Genomic DNA, 22,190 nt, shown 5'->3' with positions numbered 1-22,190 from the left:
TACATCCATGCTTCTTATAATTTTTTCTTTTAAGCTGGTACTGCTATCTATGCCTAGAATTTGCTAATAATACATGAGAAAGGTTCAATCTCTAAATTTATGACATAAAAATTACATTTAATGAGGTTCCTGGTATAAAAACGTGGCATTTAATATATAGTAGCAAATATGCTGGCATGGGCATTAGGTGATAAAAAAAGATCAGAGAGTTATACACACTCGACACTGCACACTGACTGTCTACCAGACATATTTCATTATTGTACACTGAATATTTAGTCTTATTCACAACCACATAATATGTGACCAACAGAGAAATGTGCAATAATTCTTTTGATTCGGACTACACTAAAAAGATTATATTGATTTTTTAAAATTGAAGAATTGTCATGCCCGTACTTATCTGAAGAATCATCATGTACGTGATTGCTAGAGTCTGGCAAATTCTGAAACTTTCGTAATTCATATTAAGGTGGTAGCGATAATACTTAAGCATTCTTATATATTTGTGTGAGAGTATATTTGTGTCTGTGGATTTTTTGCTATAATTTGAGATGATTTTTGTTGTGATTTTGCTGACAGGTGAGAAAATGGATTTGTTGAATAGATTAAATGTATAGTGGCTGATTACAGTTATCATATGAGGTCTCTCATAAAACTGTGTTGAACAATTTGTTGTATATTGTGTCTCTTGTGTGTAAAAGTTTAAATGTGTCAATTGAGATATTAATATATTTATAATAAAAGACAGATTAGGTATAGTGTTTATTTTGAGAATGTAACTAACAGTACTCATTCTGTGTAAATGACTTTTCTTTCCTATTGATTATGTATAAAATATGAAATTTTGTGTCATTTTTCTTTTTACGCTATTATTTGAATACAATTTACTAGCTTAGGCTCTTTAAAACTAAACTAAATAATATGTTTTAGGATTTAAAAATTTAGATCTTATTGCTCAAACAATGAAAAATATTTCCCATTTCAAAAAATTTCATTTTTTTTAGTTGTATAATTTAGCATATTAATATGTGTTTCATGTATATGAGAGAGAGAATTTATATTGTAATTTTAAACTGTTTTATGAAAATTTGTAAATATATTGATGACATGCAAAAAATTTTGTCACTATACATTACAGTACACAAAGTGAATAAAAGCTGAGTAAAATGTATTTTGCAAAATATAGCAAAGTTTTTCAGAAACAATCTGAAATAAATAGTATGTAATTAAATTTTAAAAGCTTGCATAAATGAATAAACTAAATGAGAATTTTAAATCTGTATTAAAAATCGATATTTTGGAGATGCTTGTTCTGTAAACTTGTCTAGTTTGAATATATGTATGTTTTTTTTTTATAATCTGTGATATTTTAACCATGCATTTTGAGATAGTATACATTATAAATATGAGGTGTTTCTAGTCAAGATGAGTAAGATGTTCGGGAAATAATTTAATTTAAAATCTAAACATTTGTACCAATCAGTCAGTTACTGAATATTTTTGATATCAACAAAATATGTTTAATATAAATGAATTTTTTATTTTCATATAATTTTTAATATAGTATGTTGTTAAAATTTTTTGTTTTAAAATATATTTTTATAGTAATGTTAAGCATTTTTTTTTTATTGTATTAGGTAGATGAGCTTCTGAAAGAGTTGAAAGAAAAATCCACAGAGAAAGATATGTTCTTAAAATGGCTAGAAGAATTTAAAGAGTTTTTGTATAAAATTCCTGAAAGACAGCAGTGTGAAGTTCGTAAGAGTTCATGCTCATTATATTCTTTTACTCTTAACTTTCACTGAATTTTTAATTCTCAAGTTTGTTTTATGCATTAAATAATTTTTATCTAAAATATGTTACTTAAAACATTTGCTTAACTTTTTGATTTACTTGCCTTTAGCATGTCTTAACCATTGAATCTTTGCCTGAAACTTAGTTTTGTTTTTATTTTCTATTCCTTATTTTCTGTTAATTGCAATTTGGTTTACCTATTACCAGTTAAAAATGTTCTATATATCTTAAACACAGTTTGAATTGTGAAATGAGAAATTTTATGGAAACCATTTGCAGTACATTCTACAATTTTGAGTTGCAGCAGATTTTTTTTGGGGGGGGTTAAATTGCAGTATGTTAGTTTAAAATAACTTACACTGATTACTTAGATTAAGAGTTGGGTATTAAAGGATTAGGCTTGGTGAGATTTGAAAAACTTCTAAAACAATGGTTCTCAAATTATAGTGCAAAACTTTCAGAGGTATGCCAACAGCTTTTAAGGGGAAAATTTCATTCTTTTACATTTCATAAAAAATGGAGACTTAAGATTTTAGAACAAAAATAATATTAAAGAAACTCAGGATTAGATTTTAAAAAAAAACGGGAGAAGGAGTGGTTAAGAGTTAGATTAAATAAAAGTATTTTGTACCTCTCTGTTTAAAGTGCCATCATTTCCTTGTTAACAAATATGTGAGCATATGTTAACTAAAAATTTCAGTGCAGATCTTGGCAGGTAGCGGAGCAGGGTTGCCGTACTACCTGAAAAACCAGGAAAAGTCATGGAATTCGAAAATTAACCAAAAATGTTAGGGAATTTAAGTATTTTAGTGAAAATCTGGAAAAGTCAGGGAATTTCATATTGCGATCCCCAAAAAAGCAAATTTTGTGCCAATGTTGAAGCGATCACTTTCTTGGCGAATCATGTGTTGCATGAGTGTCATTCAGGCAACTGGCATAGAGTCAATTTTTGCAGCATCAATTAGATTGTCTTTTAGAAAGGCAAAGCAAGTTACCAGCAACTTTGGTTTCCAGTAACCTTGAGAATAGAGACTCGCAGTGTATGTTGAATGAAAGAAAATAATTTCCCATTCTCGTATAAAACAAAATCAGTTTAATCCTAGTACATTACAAAGTCTTTAATCTGGACCTCAAAGCTACAAACTTTCTGCACATGCATAAGCGCATAATGCCTTTACGCATGCACATATGCATTTACACATGCGCATAATACGTTTACGTATGTGCGTTTAATGTATAATGGACGGTATTAGCTAATGATCTAATTATCTATTTCAGTTAATGTGGCAGATTGCGTTGTTCTTTTATCTTTTAATTGGATCCGGCTTAGTATTTCTTGCAGACTGTTAGAGCAATTTTATAAAAAGTAAGCTTGAACTTTCGATTATGTCAAAAAGAGTTTATGATTCTGGAGCTGCTAAAGAATCTACAGAACGAAAGCATGTTTCGATGTCCATCAAACAAAAAGTGGAATTGCTGGAAAAAATGGATAAAGACATACATATCCTTTGTTTCTCTAACCATTCCGAAATCTGTTTATCAATTTCACGCTGCTCTGCAAGGGAGAGCGTTGCGGCGCGCAATGAACTGGAAGTTGATCTGTCAGCACTATCCTCATCTTCAGGGCAGATGTTTTTATTTTATTCGGCTTATAATTCCTTACTAAATGTAGTATTTCATCTCAATGTACTCCATCTTTGATATGATTTAAATCAAATTCCTCGTCATTATAAATATCACGAATACACATCAAATAGTTTTCTGGTTGCAATTTTCTAATTTTGACTATGCGTAATGTATGTTTTACGCATGTGCGCATTGAAAGAAATATTTAATAAAGTGAACAAATAAATATTAAGCTTGCTTTTTTTTATATCCTTTAGATATCTTAATTGCTCTTTATTTCATAAATTACGGTTTCATATTTTTAATTTTATAATTTCTGCACGCCATCTTACCAGATTTAAATTGATGATCTATAATCCGGAAAAACCCCTAATCCAGAATCGCCTTTTTACTGTATATGGTACACACAGGATTTGGCGGCATTATGATGAGTATTAAACGGGTCATTTTGGTGTTGGCAACAGTTTTCAAAATTGTGCCAAAACTGTACCGTGTACTGGATTTTACCACAAATCTTCTAAACCTTTGTACTTTTTAATAAATGCCTTATTTGTAAAATAAAAAAAAAAAAAAAAAACAGTAATCAGTCATCTAGGCTAACTATTTAATATTCCCCAAAGTATCATTGATTATTGTAATTCAATTTTTAATCTTTAAGTAATTAACTTGGAATGTATTACAAACCATTAACAGAATACATATTAATGTTTAAAAGTGAAAGAGCAGTTGGTTTCAGAAATAGGAGAAATGAGTTATTCTATTATTAATGTGCACTGTGTATCTAACAATTAAGAAGACAGCACTAGTTATTGACAAAAGCAAAAAACCTTGATATCTGAAAGAAATCCAGAATTTACCTTACCACAGTAACAAGAACTCATGGATGATAAACAGTATTTTTATTGATTTTCTTTTGAAATTGGATAGAGAACTGAAGAAGGAAGAAAGTAATTACTATGTAGACAACTATGCAGCACATCTGTAACTGTTTTCTGAAAAAAAATATTTCTTCCTGAAAATACAACTTCTAACATTTAGCCTTTAGACCTGGGTATTATGAAAGCTTTCAAATGCCATTATAGAAAATGATAAACAGAATTGAAGCTTGTAAGAATGCATGTGTTTCAGATGCGATAACTAAGTCGATATCTGTTCGAAGCCATCCATATTATAATCAAGGCATTGGGTCAATCTCTTAAAATACGATTAAAAACAGTTTTTGAAAATGTGTCATCTACATAAAAGAAGCCTCAAAGAAATTACAAGCTATAGCTAATGTTTCAGACCTCACCGATAGAAATTATCAGGATTCATTTTTAGACTGTATCAATGTACGGGAATATTGAGACAACATGTGTAAAACTTGACTGGATGTTATAGGAAGTATTAAAAGAACTACGAAAACTGACGATGAAAATGATACTGAATTAAGCAATGATATGGTAACATCAATCAAATGCAGAAACTGCAAATTCTAAAAAAAAAAAATGTTCTTAAATTGATTTTCCCCCCTATGTCAGTTTGTAGCCATATCTGCCACAGGACTTCTGGCAACCCAATAAAATTTAGCCTTGATAAAGTTGTCATAAAATGTCATAAATTAAAAGTCATAAAATCAAGTGCAGTGCAAGTTGTCAAATGAAAAAAGTCCATGGTTTTAATTGACAGACAAAGAGGACAGGCATCATCAGCAACTAAGCCAAAGCAGTACAAGTGCTTATATAGAAAGTCATTTCCTGTCGACAGTAAAATATTTTCCGTAAAAACTGCACAGATCATGTCCATTGCGATAGGCGATTCCACGCTTGATGAGTAGTTCTTAAATTGAGAAAAGCTAATCAGAAAAACTACCAGCAGTTTTACAAAATTGAGAATACAATTGAAAAATATGAATGATGAACAATATAAAACAAACACAGATAGAACAATTGTAGGTAAATCTTTTTAGTTAAAAACTTTATAGGTATATAATTAGTAAACTTTCGGTATATAATTAATAATATAGGTATATAATTAATAAAATGTTAGGTATATAATTATAAAAATATTTTTATAAAAAATGAAAAAAAAATAATTTCAGAATTGCATAAATATTTCAAATTTTATCATTAATTTTAGTTATTATTTAGGATTAATTATTAATTTAATAGATAAGTTATAATGTTCCTCACCACTTCATCTTTGCTGAACATAGAGGAACTTATTGAACTGTGTAGCAATTTATTTCTGAGTTAAAGTATTTCATGACAAAGTCCAGAGAAATGTTTAAAATACCCTTTTATTCACTCAACAAATAAATAAATAAATAAATAAATAAAATAAGGATAACAGCTGGTCCCTTCTCAGGCTTACAGAAAAGCCTCTACTTGGTCTTTTAAATCAAGATAAGACTAATCTAAACTAGCTAAGACAAAGCTAGACACGATTACCTAACGTAGTTGGTCCTTAATTAAATTAGTCGCCGGTTATCAACAGGCACATACAATATGGCCGAGCATAGTTGGCTTAATAACGAAGTATCATGGAGGCAAACATGCGCCATCAAGGACTCCTAGGCTCTTCCACTGAAATAAGCTGAGCTTTCCATAACTACTCTTTCTACCTCATTTACATGCAATGCGATACTAAAAACTCATTCTGGTAGGGAGTTGTAAGTGTACACTCCAAGACGGAGTTTTGTTAAATCTTATTGTAATAATAAAGGGTTAGTTACCCTTCCTTCTTGTTGCTTCTTGTCACACGAACGTAAGCGATTATTCGCTAACTTGTTCTTAAGATTCGTCACTTTCTACAGTAACTGAGAAATACACTAGGGAGAATCTTACACATTTTTGATGGAATATATTTTTTCCTGCATAAATGCAGCATTGAATTATTGTATCAAAAGATTCATATATAATTCTTTGTTCACCTTGTAACCTCAGTCTATTTATCGTATATGTGGGTAAAAATATTTTAAATGCGAGTATGAAAATTTTCTTTTATTAGCTTACTAATAATAAGAGTTTGATTTTGTACTTTTTACTTCCTTGTACGAAGTATTATAATCGTGAAAATTGTCAGGTATCATATTTCAACAAAAATATCCATTTTGATTGATATTGAATGCAAATTAACGATGCTTTTGTGTAACATCTGTACATAAGGACAGAATAAAGGACTATTTCTTCCAAAACGGATTTCAAAATGCATTCGGAAGAGATTTTTTTCATGATGTCTGTACGTACATATGTATATGTATGTATCTCGCATAACTCAAAAATAAGTAGGCCTCAGAATGTTGAAATTTTATATGTAGAACTGCTGTAATATGTAGTTGTGCACCTCCCGTTTTGGTTGCAATCAGCTGCACCAAAAAGTATGTAAATAGATATATATACCCACTCTGTAACTCTGCTCGTTGAGCTCAGTTGTTTTTATTCTTATATTTATGTTGGTAAATTGTGCATTTTTTGCTTTCTTTTTCAAAAATTAAAAGTAAGGAGGCATAGATAAAACACACCACAAAAGTGATCGTACACCGAAGCATTTTCATAAATAAAATTATCGTTTACCACTTTTTTTTTATTTTTTGCATTTTGGTGACGTTTAAAAATTTGTTTGGCTTACTTACTTCGTTGTATTTTATTTAATGTTTAAAAATTTCTCATAGTCATAAAGGAACGATGAACAGCATTCCAAAATTAATCATTTTTTATCGTAAAGATGGAAATTCGATTCAGTATATCACCAAATTAGTAAATTGATCCTTTTCTACGGTGCAGTATGTAATAAAATACTTTAAAGAAGAAAATCAAATCCAAAGAAGTAAGAAGAGACTATCTGGCAAAGAGGACTTAATGTGACTCAACATGATCTGAGATTTATAGTTAGAAAATCTGTGAAAAACCCACATATGAGTGTTGTAAAGATTTCTACAGAATTTACTAAAAAGTTTTCTACTTCAGTTTCACTTAAAACTGTTCGAGGAGTACTTGGATCATTTGGATTACACGGCTGCTCTGCTCGAAGAAAATTTTTTTGAAGTCAATCAATCAATCAATGGTAAATAAGCCCGAAGCATATTTTATTCATGTTCTATTTGCAGATGAAAGCAAATTTAACATTTTTGGTTTCTATGGTCATATAATTCTATGGAGGGAAAAAAATGAAGAACTTAATCCTAAGACCTTGGTTGGAACAGAAGCATGGCGATGGAGGTGTTCTTGTGTACAGATGCATGTCAGCATCAGGATTAAATAATGTAGTATTTGCTGATAACACAATGAGCCATTGATCTTTATTTAAATATTTTAAAACATAATTTAAAATTATCTGCCTAAAATTTGGGGTTTGGAAACAACTTTTTTTTTTTATCAGGATAATGATCCTAAGCTGATGGCCCTCAACGTTTGCCTTTTGCTTGTCTATAATTGTCCACAAGTTCTGAAAACATCACCTCAATCGCTAAATGTAAACCCAACAAAACACATCTGGAGAGAATTAAAGGTTAGAGTATGAAGACAGAACATTAAAACAAAAACCAAACTAAAAACAGCAATAATGGAGGAACATTGAGACAGATATTAGAAAAACACTCATGAACTCTATGCCCAGACATTCGAAAGCTGTCATAAATACTGCAGGATATTCTACAAAATACTAACCGACAAAAATACTACAATATTTACTAATATGTGCAGATTTCTTTAAAGCTTACGAAGACTTTTGTGAGGTAACTTTTCTGTTACTTATTTAATATTTTTCTGTTACTTATTTAATATTGATTTTTCCCCAAAAAACTTTTAATATATTCATGAAATAATTAATGTAGTTTTGCTAAGAGAAATTTATAGATATTATTAAAAAATTTTCATTCTAAAATATTATTTTTATTAATGACTAAAGCAATATTTCACTGAGTCTCATTAAGCATACAAACACTTTTGTCAGCCACTGTATATCTCTAATGAAATTCGAAGAAATAAGTTTAAATGAGAAATGCAGCAAAAAATGCATATAATTTAATAGGCTGTACCAGAAAGTTATGTGGTGTCTGCATCAGATTTTTTATTATTTGCTCACATTCTACTACCATAATACACTGTAACTGTGTTCTGTGAGAAGTTTTAATTATGATGAGAACTCTTAAGAATATAAATCCTCTTAAATATGGAAGTACTACCTATTGTGGAAATTCAATGCTAAATGCCAATGTTAAAAATTCTGAATGTTTAGATAATTTGAAAAATTAATTGAAAAAATTTAATTGTTTAAAAAAATCTAAATTTTAAAATTAAATTAATTTTTTTAACAGGAAAATTTGTTAAGTAAATCATAAGATTTGAAGATGAAGCAAAAACTCATTAAGAAATAAATTGATTGCATAAAGCAAAAAGAAATTCTTCTCCAAAGGGATTTTGTTGGAGATGTGCATACTGTAACAGGTGATGTGCAGACTAATAGAAATATTGATTTGTTCATTAAAGCAAGTGAACTTAGAAATATAATAAAAGGGAAGGAAACGCATCTAAAAAATTTTCTGATTGTAAAGATACATGTGTTTTGCAGTGTGATGGACTTTTTGTGTTCTTTTAATATATGATTTGTTTTTATACCTTTTTAAAACCAGCATAATAAATTTCATATTTTATTACCTGCTATTTTAAAATAAAATTCTTCATTTATTGTTATTCTTTATTTATTATAAATATCCAGTTATTTAATGTTTATAATAAATGAAGAATGTATGATAATTTTTTGTTAGCCTTAAAAACATTATCTTACACAGATTTTGTAAATAAATGTGAATTTAATTAAAATATTTTAGTTAAGGAAATCAAAACATTTTGCATTCTTAAAATTCTAAGATCTTTTTCATAACTGTTGTTATTGTTATAATTTCAAATTAAAATATCAAAAATTTTTATCTATACATTACAGTCAAAAGTCGTTAATCCGGACACCTCGGGACTTCGGCGATTCCGGATTATCGATTTTTCCGGATTATAGATCATCAGTTTAAATCTGGTAAGATGGCATGCAGAAATTACAAAATTAAAAATATGAAACCGTAATTTATGAAATAAAGAACAATTATGATCTAAAGGGTATCAAAATTTACAAAAAGAAAAAGCTTAATATTTATTTGTTTACTTCGTTTCATGTGATAATACTTTTTCTTTAATTCTATTAAACAGACATAATTTCTTGTTTAGTTACAAAGTTCCGCTGTTCAAGTCCTATAATTGCTGTGTTGAGAATACCGACTAATTTGTCAATCGAAATGTTTTCGTTTTCAATAACCTCTGGGTCACTTTCTTCACTATCTGGAGCGAATTATAATGACGAGGAACTTGATTTAAATCATATCAAAGACGGAGTACATCGAGATGAAATACTACACTTAGTAAGGAATTATAAGCCAAATAAAATAAAAACATCTGCCCTGAAGATAAGGATAATGCTGACAGATCAACTTCCAATTCATTGCGTAAAAATAAACAAAGTTTAAATAAACAAATGTTAAAGTTTAGGTAAACAAAGGATATGCCTTTATCCATTTTTTGCAGCAATTCCACTTTTTGTTTAATGGACTTTGAAACATACTTTCCCTTTGTAGATCCTTTACATATTAATAAATATATATCAGAAATTCTATTTGACATAATCGAAAGTTCAAGCTTACTTTTATAAAATTTCTCTAACAGTCTGCAAAAAATAATAAGCCGGATCCAATTCGAAGATTAAGGAACAATGCAATCTGCAACATTAACTGAATTAGATAACTTTAGCTTATCGTATAACTCCGTTACACATTAAACGCGCATGCGCACAAACATATTCGCAGCCGTAAGGGTCTTACGCGCTCTCGTAAACGCCTGTGCGCATGCGTGAACGCGACGCATGCGAAGAAAGTTTGTAGCTTTGAGGTCCGGATTATGGGTGTCCGAATTAACGACTTTTGACTGTATTAAGAATTTCCATGCTGGCACTGTAAAATTTCTGACTGTCCTTGTGAGATGTTATCAGTTTCATTGTGTATTTGCATTTATATTGCTGCATTTTTTAAAATTGCATTGCAAGAATTAATCTGATTCAAGTGCATATTTGCAATTTTATTAACTGATTATAGTAAAATTGTGAAATAAAGATTAGAATTAAGAAAATTCATTATTTGCATGAGCTGTAGGCCCTGTTAGTAGTCAACTGGCTAAGATTATGGAATACTGAGAGTTGACCCAGGTTCAATGCCAGGCAAACGGGCTTGTTGTGCTGTTGGTTCTCGTAGTTTTCTGTATGTGTTACATAAATACAAGCTGGTTTTCATTAGAAAATCCTTTGTGTCCCCTCATGCAGATAACCCATGTGAATTTTGCCATATTCCATTAACCTAATAATAAGCTGCAGAATTTCAGAAATGTCAACAGTTCTAAAGCATTGCATGTTTCAAGAAATATACGTTAAGAAACCACTTAAAATTTTTAAGGAAATTCTTTTTTCTGTATATTTTTTAGAAAAAGAATTATATTTGTGTTTTCCTGTAAATTATTAAAATAAATGAATCATTTTTTTTTCCCTCATAGATTAAGGATTTTACTTTAAATGACTCTATTCAGATACCTATTCTTCAGAAGCCTGAAAGTACAAAGGGTGTCTTTAAACTTATTGCACCAGAAACTGTACAAGAGATTGGAAGCTTTGTTTTAGAAACAATGTGTTCGGCAGAATCTCTTGTGGATGTGGCTGTAGAAATACCAAAAGTAAGCTATATTTTGATATAATATTTTCAATCCTTCTGTTTTTCAAAGTTGAAGTAAAATAAATAAATGACATCTCAGATTCAGTATTTTACTATCTTCTGAGAAAAAAAAAATGTAAGATAATGCTAATAATAACATGTAATTTAAAAAAAAAAAAAAAAAAAAACCTGATGGTAAGTTTATCTTATTGCAGCTGTTTGGAGGGGGGGAAAAGTGCAGCAACTATGATCGATTGCCAATTACAAACCAAATTTACTTAACACCTTGTATGAGAAACATAGCTGTTAAGTTTCCGCCTCTTTTTTTTTTTTTTTTTCCATGTTTGTAATAGATCTTTATACCATTTAATGGACAGAAGTTCTATCTTGAATTAAATTAACCACTGTATAGTTAGAAATGATAACCAGAAACCATAGAACTAATATCCAACGTTAATGCCTTTATTCTTCCTCCAGCGTTAACTATTTCTTCAATACTTTCATTCTTGATGTATGGTGTATTTTGCGACCATTTTCACATATTCCATTTTGGGATAAATGTCTTTTTTAAAATATAAATATTACATATAGCTGAAAATCATCTTTTGTACCTAGCAGATTTTATTTAATACCAGTGCTAGGAAGTGAAAAACCATTTTGATCTTGTATTAACAGCAGTTGTGGATATATAACCTTCAGATATTATATGCTAGAAATAAATACAAATGGTAAATTGTGTACAAGAAATAAATGAGAATGTAATTTTGTTAAATTTTACTTTTTCTATAACGTTTTTGTTATTTCTAATATATTTTCTGCCTGGCCTCCCCCCTTTTTTTAATGCTGCCTGAAATTTGTACTTAGTGATTTATAAGATATATTATAAGATAAAAATATCAAATTGGTTTATTTGTTAATATAATAAACCTGAAGGGACTGTCATAACTGGGGTCAAGAAGATTCTTCTACAGAGAGGAAGAAAACCAGTAGAAAAAAATGGGTTTAATCCACTGAGTTTTGTGAATTTGTTTTATATTTATGTTGTTATAACTATATTTTATTCATATTTAGCACTCTTATATTTTTAATTTAAATATTTTTGTTTTCTCTATCATTTAGATAATTTCTTTTGTATGCGTGTAATAACCCTTTTTTGGGGGCTACTTATTATGAGATCTACTTCCACATCTATGAATTTAGATAGATTCTGAAATTGAATATCAGTATCATATCAGTAATTAAAAATAGCAAAATGATGCATTAATATAGAAAGATTCAAACACAAATTTGAGTTGAAAAATTAAATTACAAAATTTAATCTAGTATATCATCATAAAAACTGTGTAACAAAATAATACACAGTTTGCTGTTGCTTGCTGTAGCTTAGAATACTACACCATTCCATTTATCAACATTTAAAGGTAATTTTACTGATTAATCTTTTTGTCATTTTACCCTGCAGTTCTTAATGTGCAACAGATACTTTTTGGGAAGATTGTTTTATTTCCTGGTTTGAATGTAGATGATGTAAATGTTTTTTTAGTATAATTTTCCACATATAATGGTACATTATAGAAATGGGGGGGGAAACACGTATTAATGTATTCAGTTTCTTTTCTGTATCAGAGTTTTAATAACTGAAATCATTCATACTGCACTAAACTTTCTCTTTTTTAGGCTAATTTCTGTCTTGTAATTTACAAATTCCTGGATACTTGTCTTCGGTCAAGTACTTCGAATAAAAATTAATTAATGTAGGATTTTCAAGAAACTTACATTTTACTGCAGAGTCACACTGTAAATCTGTAAATTCTAATCGAAATTCAGGTGGAAATGTCCACTGTGTACTGAAAATGGCAAGGAGATCATTCTAATAAAAATTTCATTTTCACAAAAATCGGTAAATCTGTTTTCCTCTTTCAAATTTGAAATGCATTGTACATAATTATTTGAATTCTAAGTTGTAGAGTTCTTCACACACTCCATCAGTTTTGGAAAGTGAGTGGAATCTTATTTAACAACTGACTTTCCCACGGGGTTATCTTTGTCTCAAAAGCTTTCACAAAGTAATAAAGATTATGAACAAGTAGATCTTTTCCAGTAAGTGGTAGTTCAAGTCATTGAGATGACCTGTAATATTGACAAGAAATGCAAAATCTCTCAACCATTTCTCATCACTGAATTCACGAATAGATTTTTCTTTAGATTCCATGAATTGTTGAACTTCGCTCTTCAAAGACAACAGGCTCTGAAGCATCTTTCCTCGGCTGAGCAAACGTACTTCCGCATAATACATGTCACCATATTCAACTTCCAGATCACTCAAGAACTGTTGAAATTGCCTGTGATTAAGCCCTTTTCAGACTGAATGAAATTAATTCCTTTCACAACAACGTTCATCACATGTTCAAAGTTTGAGAAGGACTTTTGCACAAATTTTCTTGGTGGATGATGCAGTGGAAAGTCATCATAGTATTTCCACTTGCCTTCACATCAGATTTGAGTAATGTTGTTACTCCTATTTTCTCTCCAATTCCTATTTAGCTGTTACTTCTATTTAGCTCCATCCGTGGTTATAATAGCACATACATTACTGAAGTCTAACTCACATTTATCCAAAGTTTGTGTCAGACTCAAATACAAATTTGTTCCTCGTGTTGTACCTTTAAGTGCAATGACACTGGCTAATTCCTCTACAGTTGTGAAGTCTACATCAACGCCACGAATAAAAATGGCTACTTGTGCAGTATCCATTGCAACTGTTGATTCATCCATCACTACAGAATAAAACTCAAATTTTTTGCATTTGGATTTTAATTTACAGAATGTATCTGTTACGAGATCCTCTATGCGATTCACTATTGTCACACCAAACAAGCTAATATTCATTGTTGTCCAAGTTTTTATTTTCCTACTGAGATTATATAGTTTGTCAGAATATTATCGCAAACATTCCTACATTGTAGGAGCAAACTAAATGTACTGACATAGAAATAACTAATAAATAAAATAAAATTATGTTCGAAGGGCATTTTTTAAACTTTTCACTTGAGCCTGCAATAGCGACATATCAACTGCATTCTGAAGACGTTCTTTTACAAATTCTCCATCAGCGAAGGGTTTTCCATGCTTAGCAATTTTTTCTGCTATCATGTAACTAACACGTATTGTTTTCAGATTCTTTATTTGATGTGGTGAAGAAAGGTTGATGAAAATTTAGTTTGATCTTTAGATTATGGTAACTTGGCGATTTTTTGGTGAAAATTTGGCGACCAACTCTCCTACAGCAACCCTCTATTTTTTTTTTCCTGCCGCCATTTTGTCTTCACGAAGTAAAGACATGTTTCTTTTCTTTTTATCTACTGAACACTTCTTCCAACAATCTACTAGCCGAATTACACTTATGCTAGAAATTTTATCTAACAAACCTGCTTAATCATGACAAATATTCACTGCAAAATTGGGAAAAAGTGCACAATACCATACTCCTTACGCGTTTTTCAAAATAACACATACACATAAACCATGTACACGTCAACTTATTTTTACTTAAAAAAACATCCTAGAATTACACAAAAATGGCATTGCGCACACTCTTCACTATATCCATATACACTGCTTTTTTCTCATAAATTAGAAAAATTTCACGAAAATACATGACAATTTCTGAATCTTTAAACCCGGTAAAAAGAACATATATGAAATTACCGGATCATGAAAAAGTATATACCCTTTCCAAATATGAACATTTCCACATATAAAATAAATAAAATATCCAAAAACTTTTACCTCTAAATCATCTATTACATTATACACGTCACCAACGAATTCATACCCCAAGCATTACAAATACTTAGTATCAAATATTTAAATTATTTCCATGCACGTTTATTTCAACTTAAACGTATACCAAATTCCTACAAACATAAAATTCACAAAATAACTATCATTTAATTAAAATATCACTAAACCATGTACACGCCGACTTATTTTTACTTAAAAAAACATCCCAGAATTGCACAAAAATGGCATTGCGCACACTCTTCACTATATCCATGTACACTGCTTTTTTCTCATAAATTAGAAAAATTTCACGAAAATACATGACAATTTTCTCAATCTTTAAACCCGGTAAAAAGAACACATATATGAAATTACCTGATCGCGAAAAAGTATTTACCCTTTCCAAATATGAACATTTCCACATATAAAATAAATAAAATATCCAAAAACTTTTACGTCTAAATCATCTATTATATTATAAACGTCACCAACGAATTCATACCGCAATCATTACAAATACTTAGTGTCAAATATTTAAATTATTTCCATGCACTTCAACTAAAACATATACCAAATTCCTACAAACATAAAATTCACAAAATAACTATCATTTAATTAAAATATCACTAAACCATGTACACATCGACTTATTTTTACTTAAAAAAAAAATCCCAGAATTGCACAAAAATGGCATTGCGCACACTCTTCACTATATCCATGTACACTCCTTTTTTCTCATAAATTAGAAAAATTTCACGAAAATGCATGACAATTTTCTGAATCTTTAAACCCGTTAAAAAGAACATATATGAAATTACCTAATAACGAAAAAGTATATACCCTTTCCAAATATGAACATTTCCAAGTATAAAATAAATAAAATATCCAAAAACTTTTACCTCTAAATTATCTATTATATTATAAACGTCACCAACGAATTCATACCGCAAACATTACATATACTTAGTGTCAAATATTTAAATTATTTCCATGAACGTTTACTTCAACTAAAACGTATACCAAATTCCTACAAACATAAAATTCACAAAATACCTATCATTTAATTAAAATATAATTAAATTCAAAAACACTACTTAAAATATAAATAAGCACATACATTAAATTAATAAAAATTAGCTTACAATCCTAATTACTTTAAACTAAATCATTGCTAATAACAATTTTCCCAATAATACCAAATTACTTTACTTCCACCTTACATTTAGAACAATGCATAAAAATAATATCCTCAAATAATTAAAAATAATAACTTACCTAATCTTCTTCAGAATCTTGATTACGTGTCCGATAAACTTTTCTTATTTCTGTTTCAGGATCTTTAAAACCATACTTATAGTTCACAGCAAGGTACCAGGTAAAATAAATAACTTAATAAAACATCTTACTATCTCGCACAACCTTAAAGAAACACTTATTACTACCCCTTTCAATCCCACTAAATACCCATTTCGAATTCACTTTAGTTAGGGCCATGGGATCCAAAAATTAACAAACACTGTTTCACACAACACAGAATAAAGCTAAATACAAAATTTCCAGATTGTTTCCCGATTTCCCCCCTTTTCCGATTAAGGAACCGTAATTTGTCCATTAATATCACATGACATATCCCATGATCTCTCATTTCCCTCACACAAAATAATGCGTAATCGGAACTGAGTACTGCTCACGTTATTACCAAAGTCCCAGGTAGTAACCTTTATCGCCTCCAAAATGTCGCCAAACTACCAGTTACCATATTCTAAAGATCAGCCAAAATTTAGTTTGATTTTAATTTGCTCACCTTATCACTTCGAAAATGACCTTCCAATGCAAAATATTTCTCACTGTGCTTAGTATCATAATGTCTCTTCTTTTTGTATTCCTTCATCAAAACTACACAGTCCTTGCAGATAAGGCAAACTGCCTCACCCTTATGTACGACAAAAAAATAAAGATCTGACCACTTTTGTTTGAAAAAAAATCGAACTTTTCTTTCTTGTTAATACGGCTTGCCATTGTGTACTCATTCAACGACCATAAATGCTTCTGAATTTTAGAATGTAGAATAGGTAGGCGAAACAGACTTCTGTTAATTTATCACCCCTTCCCTCTTTAGTAGTGCACGCTCAAGATCACCTTTGGTGAAGTATTGACAAAAGATTGACATTTTTTGCAAACCTGTTAGACATAAGAATCTACCCTTTTTATGGAATTGAGATTTTATGCAAAGTCAAATTTTTTTATTTTTAAAATTATGTGAAATTTTTGAAAAATTCATCATTTTCAGAAAATTTTATCTCAAATAATGCAAGTCATGTCAATAATAAAATGTTTTAAATATCAACAATAAGAGAAAAAGTTTTTTTTTTTTTTTTTTTTTTTTTTGGTACCAAAAAGCTAATAAGGCAATTTTTCTTCAAATCAAAAGTTCTTAAAGTTCTTCAATTTTTCTTCAAATTCAAATGTGGGGCCTCTAAAATGCCTTTAGTGGGCCATCGGTTGAAGACCTCTATTTTAAGGGATGTCTGGATAATAAATCATTCCAATTATGGAATGTCCAAATTTCAGATTTTGTACTATATTTTATTATTAGAATTTGGCTGCTAATTTGTAGTTTGTACAAATCAGTCACAGCATTATTAGTGAATGTAATTTTAACTATGTAGCTTTATTTAGGCTTATATTATTGTACTGCAATATATGTGACATATATTAAGATGATAAAGTAAATATTAGTGATTTAGTTTTAATTCGTGACTTCTTGCTCTCAATTTATTATGTGAATAAAATTTGTTTGATATAATTCATTGTCATCATCATGAAATTTAGTTCACTGAGATTTTATTGCACATAAGGTGAAAAATTTTAATTTCTCTAATTCACTGGGAATCTTCTCTTTGTTTTTCTCATATTTGGAATATATATATATTCCCCATATATTTCTCATAAATTACAAAAAATTAATTTGCAATAATCTAAACTGCATTCTTAGGTAAACTGAAGTTTTAAATAAGTATATTAAAAAGTCCTGATTCATAACCACTAAAGTTGTGCTAATTTTATAGGCTTGTTGGCAGAGTCTGGACTTTTTGAATCATCGTTATCATCGTAAAAGAGCATTTTATTTAGCTTGTATCGCCCATTCTTTGTTGGAATCTGATTTAGTCAGTGAAATGAAATTCAGCTTACAGAATGATTCCTATTTATCACCAGTTTTAAGAATTATTCCTAAAGGTAAGAACTGTAACCTTCATTTTTCATCAATTCAGTTTTTATGAAGCATTAATTGCAGTAATTTATTAATAGAGTAAAACTTTTGTTAGACAGCTACACATATTTTATGACAATTTTTTTTACATTCTTCTCGCTACAGTGCAATTCACGTCAAATTGTGATCTCTAGAAGAATGAATATATGTGTTGATGAAAGTATGGTTTCAGCAGGAAAGCAGACTTTTGTCATGATTTTAATCATGATGAATTTTTTCTAAACATAACGAATATTTTAGGTTAGTTATATATTTCAATAAATAAAGAACAAAATAAATACTCATTTAAAAAACTTTTTGATAATGAGACTTAAATTGAAAACAAGAACACAGTAATAAGGCACAAGATCAGCAAATTTAATTGTGGCCTGCTGAGAGTGTTGTTACATATCCGTAGAAATCATTAGACACTTTTTTTTTTTTTTCTTTTGTCTGATTTGAAAAAAGAGAAATTTTGAAGGGAGATTTTTTTTTTTTGGTAAGTCCCACCAACTTATGTGAAGAAGGTAATGTTTTCAATCCAAAAACTTGATAATGAGTTTTCCCATGATTAAGTACAGATCCCCTGCAGCATGTTTTTATCATTTTAAAAAATGATGTGTTTATGTGTGTGATATATAGATGTTGCCATTTCCTTTTTTAATTATTATAGATGATTATATTATCATAGAAGATATGTTGATGACATATTGGTATATAGATGATGCATTGGTCACTATTATAGATGTCACCATTTCCTTTTATGTTGATCACTTTGTAATTTCTCTTAATGCAATGATCCCAAAATTCAGCTTTGAAAACTTTTTCTTATGTATCAGTAAAATTTGTTTGATTCCTAAGGATCTTATCTCTGTTTTGAATTCTTGAGGTATTTATGGCATAGCAAGCACGTCAGTGTAGTTTAGCCGATGCATAAATCGTTTATGCATCGGCTAAACCAAAAAACATTAAAATTTCACATTAAGGAATACAAATCGTATGTTTGATAAGGAGAAAAGAATGAATTTTTGGTAGCTAATTACAACTGAGGACTTGATCACAATTTTGATTTTTACTTGCAAAAATTATTCATAAAGGCCTTCTGTAGTTTATAAAGTTGATTTCATTCACAAAAATTTTATCTTCTATAGTTAATGATTTTAATTTCGGTCTGCTTTTTCCCAATATTCTCAAAATTCTGATATCTTTTTCACCTTCCGTTAATATTTTTCTTGATAGGTGGTGTATGTTCATATTTGCTCTGCTTTCCACATAAAACATATAACCTCCATACTTGTTGTTTTCTATATAAAACTGTTGTCACTTTTCCCAACTTTTCAAAAGTTCTGTGCTCCTGAAGAAGAGGGACTTATGTTTGAACATTCTTGAAATTGATAGAATTTAGTTTTAATTCTTCACCAACCTAAGATTATTGTTTTGGACTTGAACTGAAGATGCCTGAACTGCGGTATCCCCAACTACCATCCAGTATCTGTTCAGCTTCACACCTAACTGTGTAACACTTGTAAATTTTGCTAGAAGTGGATGCTCAGAATACTCATTTCTGTGTGTTCTGCACTTTAAAATTACCTGAAATTTTAAACATTTCCTTCTTCTGTTACAATGTGAAGTAAAGATAATTTTGCGAACTGCACTTCTTCATGGTGTAACAATTTTAATGGTCATCAGGAGAAATAGCAAAGTCATCTTGGACTTTGTTATTTATATTATGATACTTGTTGAGATTGTGCAGTATTTTTTGAGAAGAGATGAGGATTAATTACAATATAAATTTTTTTTTCTTTAAGAGCATGATTAATTAGCTCTTGAATAGGATGTAATTGCACTAGAGGTAAGATAGTATGATATATGAATATGAATGCTTAATGTGCATTGATGTGCTTAATAAGCATGTAGCTGATTAATATGCTGCTAGATTTTTTTACAACTTTCAGTTAAATTCAGTCCAAGATTAAATAAATCTGTACATAAGTATGACCTTCCCCAGTGGCAGGCACACGTCGTCATAGACATTGACCACTACTAAGGTCGTTAGCGATAGTCACTTTAGCTGAGGCATCTAATATTTGGGGCACCTTTGCATCCAATGAAGGGACAGACAGTTACAATGATGCTTTCTCCGGGATTTGAACCCAGGCCCTTTAGTATTGCATTTGGCTCCCCTAACCACTATACCATCTGGGTGGCAAAATATTCATTGCCCTCGGCGAGATTCGAACTCTGGCCTTTCCAAATCCATGTCGAGTGTGCTTCCAGTTTAAGGTACAATATGACTTTGTCAGATGGTATAAATAATTGTAGCTGAAATGTTATGTTTTCTTATAATTAGTATAAAATATAATTTAGTGTAAATTATAAATGGCATTTAAAAATATTAGGTGATAACAAACTTGTGTAGTAAGTAACTGTGTCTTAAATATGATTAACATCATTAGCTCATTATAGTATGGAAAGTTTCATAAACATGTTATAAAGAATTAAATTTATTTTTAATGATTTAATAATTCCAGGATTATATAAATTATGAATATTTATGATTTGAATCATATCCTCTGTTTTATACCACTTATGTATATTATTTATTTATAAAATGTGCATCTGTTTTGCAGCTATATCACAGTTCACTGTAAATCTCACTGCATATCCTAGTGAACAAGCCTTCAAACTTAACAGATTTATTCCTGTAAGGAATAACGTTAGATCATCCTGGATGTTAGGTATTGAAGAAGGTGGGTATGTATTTCAAATAATAAAATTATTGAAAATTTGAATTGCTTAATGTAAAGAGGGAAAAAACTCAAAGTAACAATTAAAACAGATTTTTAATTGTTACCTTGAGAACATTAATATGAAAATTCATATATGCAGTTAAAACCAAGTAAGGGGATCGTAGTAATATGCTGTTAAAATAAAATGAATTTTATGTATTTTTTTAACTTTTGAAAAATAGAAAGTTGTTTATGTTACTGTTTTCACTTAGCAGTTTTGTCTTTCACAAATAAAATAAAAAATTGTTGCCAGTACAAGGCATGTAACATCTTTCATTCATCTTCCATATTATAAAAGTGCATTTCTCTTTGATATAGCAAAGGGGACAATTTAAAAAGTTATTTTATCTATACTTTGTAATAACATTTTCAAATAGTATTAATATGTCATAAGTATAATTGAAATGCATTTCTGTCACCATGTACATTGTTCCCGACATAAGTACATGAAAGTAATACAACATAGCTAGAAAAATTATGATTTGATTTGCTCACAATTTCATATTAAAGTAGGAATATTGGTTATAACAGGTGGCCATAATTAAACAGACAGTACTCACAGTGTTCTGCAGCGCGATCTATTTGCGAGAATGACGTCACATTTTGTAGGAAGATTAAAGAAGACGGGGGACGAAGGATTCCGCGGAAAAAAAAATAGTTCCAAAAGTCACCGCTAGGGGAATATTTGGCACTATGTAATAGAAAATAGAGTGTTAACAAATGCAAATCAATACGGAAATTTCCTTTTATTTTGCATTCAAATGAGGTTCAATGTGGCTGTCGTCGTTGTGGACCACATATTGCATTCTGTGCACAGTATGCACAACAGCAGAAAGTAACATGTCTGCAGGAATCTCCTGTACAGTCCGTGATATGTTATCCTTCAACGTGGCCAGGTCCTGGACCACTCCTTAATAGACCTTGGACTTAAGGTAACCCCATAGCCAGAAGTCGCATGGGGTAAGATCAGGCGACCGAGGTGGCCATGCAGTTGAATTTCTGTCGTAGCATCTGTTGCACCCGTACAGCAACGTGGGAGTGCATGAAAATGATTTTCCCCTGGCATTGTCTTTGCTGAAGGGCCGGAATGACAAAGCTGTTCAACATGTGGCGATATTTCTCTCCGGTAACAGAACAGGTTTCTGGTCCTGTCGGGGTAAAGTTCTCATTGAAGAATGGACCTGCGATAAATTCCGCTGTGAACCCACACCAAACAGTTACCTTT

At 30.1% G+C, this 22,190-nt stretch overlaps 1 protein-coding gene across 1 annotated transcript in view; it reads left to right on the top strand.

The window, feature by feature from the left end:
* The window catches only part of Mat89Ba (nucleolar protein 6 Mat89Ba), a 121,806-nt gene that overhangs the window by 15,033 nt on the left and 84,583 nt on the right, over positions 1–22,190 (top strand). The window contains exons 3-6 of the mRNA XM_085812505.1: positions 1,641–1,757; positions 10,989–11,165; positions 17,995–18,163; positions 20,807–20,926. Coding sequence (XP_085668631.1) covers positions 1,641–1,757; positions 10,989–11,165; positions 17,995–18,163; positions 20,807–20,926 — 583 coding nt within the window. The remainder of the gene's footprint in view (positions 1–1,640; positions 1,758–10,988; positions 11,166–17,994; positions 18,164–20,806; positions 20,927–22,190) is intronic.

Source organism: Stegodyphus dumicola, chromosome 1 (genome assembly GCF_044657685.1).
Source record: "Stegodyphus dumicola isolate Sdum_Otavi_A_Nest chromosome 1, ASM4465768v1".
NCBI lineage: Eukaryota > Metazoa > Arthropoda > Arachnida > Araneae > Eresidae > Stegodyphus > Stegodyphus dumicola.
The sequence above is the reverse complement of the archived record's forward strand: the minus strand, read 5'-3'. Positions and strand labels throughout refer to the sequence as shown.